Below are 6,000 nucleotides of genomic sequence, written 5' to 3'. Positions count from 1 at the left end.
AAGTGTGGTCTATCATAGATTTAAGGCATAGTGTCTAGCAAGATCCGCCCTGAAGAACCATAACAAATTGATAACTTTTTGGCTAATAGCATGCCTTCTAACTCTTCTTTAGAAACTTATATTTGGAAGAGTAAATTGAAGAGCTAATGCCCTCTTAATGACCTCATCTAGTCATAGATCTCATGAACAAGTAAATGCCCAGCTTAAAGGCCTCATTTAGAGTCATTGAACTCATCAACAAGAACAAGCCCAAATTCAAGTTTTCCCAATGCATCTAAAAGTCGTACCCAGCATCTGGCCTATGGTTTTCTTCTTCTCTTCTGATAAAAGTTGGAAATGGTTTTTGTGGACTGATTTACATTGTTTGCATGCTTATGTTATGGTGGTAGGCTCATATGTCCGTCTTTATAGTCAACTATGCTATCATCACTTTATAATCACCTATATCTCAGACTCGAAAGATGAGAGCATATATGCTTCCTATCACAACTATTCTTAATGATTGCAATAAAAATATGTTATGGCAGAGCCAAACCTAATCTTACTAGCACCTCTTCAACAGATTGCATGAATGCAAGGCACACACTTACAGAATGTCTAAAGTTTGGCCAAGACCAAAATGGTCAATAATACCAAATTGTTTAATACCAAAATGAGTTGACTAATGTGCTTTAGTGAGTGGCAGTAAACCGGTTAATCTTACAATATGAATTGAAGAAAAAAATATCACAGATTCTAATATTGCTACGAGAAACAATTACAAAAGGAACAGGATATTGAAATTAAAAAAATGATAGAAGAAAAATGCAGACAGTATGGACTTACAAGAACATTGAGTATCTCGATATCATTGTGCATTACATTTTTCAATGCTGAAAATTTAAAGTATAAAAGTAAATGCAAAAGTTGCATAATAATTCATGTCGCTAACTTTGACTATACTGTGTTTTATCTTACAAATTACCTGGCCATCTACTTTCAATTTTTTGCTGTAAATGTGGCACGAAACTTTTTCAAATTTTTAGAAGTATATCTTGTGCTCTAAAGAATTTACTTTAAGTGGACTACACGAATAATTTGCTTGGAGTCTCGGCAAAAATATTAAAATCTTCTTTCAAGGAGTCAATAGAAGAATCTAAGCTTCTTATGATCAACGAAAATTCTGAAATGCCAACTGTTTTACTAGTCTGAAGGATGGCAATAATTCCAGCTTGTCGGTTAACAATTAGTAATTTGAAATGCTTCCACGGATCACAAAATTTAAGCTAAAAAGAGTAAAATCTATTGAATAATTCATTTATTAAAAAATATAATTCCTACACGTTATAAGAGTTTCCATGGATTAATTCCACATTTTTTATACACAAATAATAGTACTAATTATTTTCATGTTGCAAAATTTTCGAATTTCGTAGCTTGCTGCTCAAATTCTAACTATGTAGCACTCTGCCCAGCCACAGAATTCATTTCAAACTATTAAAGCTACCTCCAGATCTTGTTTTCACATCTTACAAAACAGCATCTTTAAATCATCACCGTTCTCTAATCCAGGCTCAGGTTTTCTTTGACAGTGCAATGACATTGAAATTGACAGAATCAGGACATTTCTGGACAACATTTTGAATAATTTTGACAGAGTCCTGTAATGGTAAAAGTCACAATTAAGGATAAAACAAAATATCATAAAGCAACTTCAGCAAATATCAAAAAATTGAATGATTTTAACAGGGTCCTGTAATGGTAAAAGTTGCAATTAGCCAATGTACACAGACTACCCTGGTCTAATCCAGAGGCATTCAAAACAAATCTCTGGATGCTCAGACAGGACAAATAACTAATCTGAGGCCAGGTTGAGAGAAAAAAAACTTAAGGTTATGCGAAACCCAGACATCAGAGCTAAATAAAAAGCGGAACTCTGAAGCAACTTTACATTTCATCTTGATAGTTTCTTGATCACTATGCCAAGTCTATCTACTGTCAATTGAGGTGAAAAACTTTTGACCACACAAGGTTGCTATTATGGATTACCCAGAACCTGAATTTTTAACTTGCAGGGAGGCCTGATAGCCTAGTTATTATAGAAAAATTACACGACTAACTAGATTCATTGACCTGTTTATACTTGGCCAGCACTTCAATAACATTTTTTATTTAACATCCCATTGGAATAAAAAATGTATGCCCTAAACTCACCTTCAAAAAGGTTTCACGTGAACTGGGTCCATGACAGACAGGATCTGACCTCCTTCCATCTAATTCATATAATTGACCTGTGTAAAAAATTGGGGTCAGTGAAACTAAAGCAAAAATGAATAAATATGCTTGCTGAATTAAAGTTAAATTTCATTGACTGAAAAGTCATTCCATTTAGTAATATGGTCACTGCACGTATGATGACTCTTGACAACGTTTCATTTGTAGGCTATCTTCCATTACATATGCTTCTTAAACAAGCAACATATACAACCACTAATTGCAAAGTACAAATACTGCCCCATTCCTACTGAGACAAAAATTAAAGTAAATATGCTTGATAAATTCAAGCATAATTTAACAGACTGAAAATCCATTCCATTTATTAATATGGTCACTGCACTTATGATGCCTCTTGACAACATTGTATTTGTAGGCTATATCTTCCATTATATATGCTTCTTTAAACAAGACAACATATATGACCACTGATTGCAACGAGTAGTAAGTACAAGTACTGCCCTATTCCCAGTGAGATACAAATTAAAAATCAATCCAATTTTGACAATGTAAGTAAATGTTCACTTGCATTGAAAAAGCAAGAATGGCACGGTCATAGTAAGTCTGAACTACAATCTAAAATTTTCCATAGTTTGGCTCGAGATAGCCCTGAGTTCTGAGGGCTAATATTACAACGTACAAACCTCTAGGTTTGGGGCCGTACTTCTTCAATCAATACAATACATGAAAAGTAGTTGTATGCTCTATGTAAGATAAATAAGAAAATATTATGTATTATTCATAAATACAATTCAATCTCCCCCAGGTTGCAGGTGAGTTATAGTAGCTCATCCACTCCAGATAAATCTCGAGTGTTACTAGGGGCTGGTTACCAGGTTGCTGACTCTCCATCTCATAAAAAAATGCAACAAAAAAGCAATATCACAACAGTAACAGAACACCATTAAAGAAGTTCCCAACAGAAACAAGCACAGACCATATATTTGGGATAATTAATTTTAGGATTTCAACATTTTATTTTTTAATAAACCCAACAAACTAGCATTTACTCTTTCATTCTTGCAACAACCCTAATTCTAGTATTACAGTCTGGGTTAACAAACAAAATGAGCTGTAGATTAAAACATTCACCATACCTAATAAACCCAAATTGTAATATTGATTTGCATTCATTAATACCACCCAAAACCTATTCCAAAACAGGTTACAAACACAAGTTACAGGTTTTTCTTACATCCATAGGATCATGAAATTATTACTATCTCTACTACAACAGCTTTGATGGACTGTGGGCTCTACACCGTGTAGTGCCTCCCGTGTTTGCATTCTATAACATGGCCTATTTTGTTTGATGACACTTTATGATATTCGTGTTTATGTTCATTGAGACGCTTCTATGATTTGACATTATTTTGATTATATCTGCATGATTTCGCACACTGTTGCTTCGGCTATATTATTATTGTGCATCTATGCTTGATCGTGTTATTTATTGCACAGGACTTATATCCCTAGTGGCATGTGGAGATAGTGGTTAGCCATTCATAACTAGCCAATGTTGTCCTTGTATGAGCAATGCATCATGTTTAATGAAAATAATAAACCCTTCGGTTAATTGGTAAATCCGGATTCATCATGCATTTGTGATTAGAACTATGAGTGTCTGTGCATTTAGGAATCTGCATTAGTCACGGAAGTTATTAAAATATTGCGATTTAATTATGGGACTTTTATATTACCAACAAATTTGTCGTAGTTGGATTCCATTTAATTGAAATTACCTGATTTATCTAGGTTATAAGGGATTTAGTTTATTTATGTTATTCTTTTCCTTTCTATATGTCGCCTTGTTTAAAAGTGCATACAAGGTCAAAAAGTGAACTACTACTCGCTTCTCACATTTGAATTGAAATTTTTTGGAGCAAATCCTCCAACCCCTTTGTGAGCAATTTGCAAATTTGTCTGTTGTGAGAGCTACGGTCATCGGATCAATGTGAGAGTAGGCTCGTTGGATTTGAAGTAGGAAACTCCTCTTTCGCCGAGCATTTCGGCGCTATTGGCATCTCCATTACTTTGTGGCACTTGCTCTCATTTTAGCCCATTTGGTTGTGAGGTAAGGCCTTCCCATTTAATAGTTTTGGCTTGTCTTTTATTCCATTTTCAATTGCTTTAAGTTAGAGGATGAGAACTAGTGTTCCCCTCCATTTTCATAAGTTCATTTGCCCCGATTGGACGGGAATCAGTAATTAGGGCTTTTTGTGTGTTTTAAATTAGAAATTCATACTATTATGCTGGCCGCTTTTACCTACAAACATGAAATTTAGTTTTTATTGGAGGTCTTATCCCCATTTGGGAAAAGGATTTTAATTTTCTCGATCTTTAACAACCTTTGTTTTTGAGCGATTTTACATTGCCTGGTTTTGTTTGCCACCTATCTTTCTTGGGTATTTCTTGGCATTAATTTCGGTGGTGGATTTGAAATGAATGCTAGGTTTCCAATTTGACCATGGGTTTACTTTGTTTGTGTTAGAAATGGAAAAAGAAATCTGTAAATAAGCAATACCAGGAAAGAATCTAAGTGAGTAAATGCATGAAAAGATATTACCATAAAATAGGAGAGAGAAAGCTTCAAGCTCCAACACCATGAGACAAGATATTTGGAAAGGGGAAAGCAAAGAAAACCCCTTGTGACATTATGAATGAGGCATGAAAAGCCTAAGAAGGAAGAGAGAGAGAGAGAGAGAGAGAGCAATGCTCATACAATAATTGAGAAGAGGAAGAAACCTCATTGTTAAATGAGAGAAGAGGGTCATCTCTTAAATAGAGATGAGAGAGAGGAGTTAGAATGTAACTCCCATGTCTATGAATGCCACCATTCATAAGTGTGTGAGGCCAAGTGTGAGATTCCTCTTAAGGAGGAATAATCTAAAATTAGAAATTACAATAAATATTTGTCCTCACATATTCTACTAGATGACAAAATAAGATGTAGTGGAAAAAGGACAAAAGAAATATATTAGGATACCTTGGCTTATATCCTAATATATTACAACAATAAAGAAAGGAGTTCTAACCTTGGTTTATAAGCACACCAAGGAAAGATTACAACTTCTAACACCCCCCTTTAATCTTTACTTGGGGAAATTACATCAAAAGGTATTAAACCCATAATTTTTACAAAAATCTGCAACTTAATCTTCAATATGAAGTAATTTGATTGTCTTCAAGCCATATGGTACATTTGCAGATCCAAGAGAAGTACATGAGTCCTTTGAATGTGATCAAGTGGAAGCATAGACACATCTTCGAGAAGGTTCCTTGATGGATCACCTGAAAAACATAACAAAAACAAGACAACTATCCACAAGTAGAATTTCCTCTTATATTCAAATTAGAAATCCTTTTGAATAAGGATAAGAAAATTTTCATAGAGACATAGAGTATATAAAGATAAAGTATATGCTCAAAAAAATTGTCAACAAGGACAAATTGAGTAAAAACTTGATCAATGCTCTCATGAAAAGTATGTTATACTAATGCACAAATGACCACAGACAAGGCCAACTAATGATACTTGCATCAATCTTGCATCAATCACGTGGATATAGACAGTCCACTTAATGAATCATCCCACTGCAAGTTAATGGGTGATCAATCCATAACATGCATGACTCATGATCTAAGCAATAAAGTATGCAGATCATTATCACATTAATATATGAAAATAAAGTAAAAAGAGAGACATGCTGATCAAATTAGAATTATCATGATTTGTTAGGATAATCA

At 34.1% G+C, this 6,000-nt stretch overlaps 1 protein-coding gene across 1 annotated transcript in view; it reads right to left on the bottom strand.

The window, feature by feature from the left end:
* Window positions 1-1,282: 1,282 nt before the first annotated feature.
* UCH3 (ubiquitin C-terminal hydrolase 3) overlaps window positions 1,283-6,000 on the bottom strand; it is an 82,211-nt gene continuing 77,493 nt past the window's right edge. The window contains exons 8-9 of the mRNA XM_089786488.1: window positions 2,194-2,270; window positions 1,283-1,640 (exon numbers count right to left, since the gene is read on the bottom strand). Coding sequence (XP_089642614.1) covers window positions 1,554-1,640; window positions 2,194-2,270 — 164 coding nt within the window. The 3' untranslated portion in view covers window positions 1,283-1,553. The remainder of the gene's footprint in view (window positions 1,641-2,193; window positions 2,271-6,000) is intronic.

The sequence above is a fragment of the Cupressus sempervirens genome, chromosome 6 (assembly GCF_028749045.1).
Source record: "Cupressus sempervirens isolate cs-2001-9-10 chromosome 6, ASM2874904v1, whole genome shotgun sequence".
Taxonomy (NCBI): Eukaryota; Viridiplantae; Streptophyta; class Pinopsida; order Cupressales; family Cupressaceae; genus Cupressus; species Cupressus sempervirens.
The sequence above is the reverse complement of the archived record's forward strand: the minus strand, read 5'-3'. Positions and strand labels throughout refer to the sequence as shown.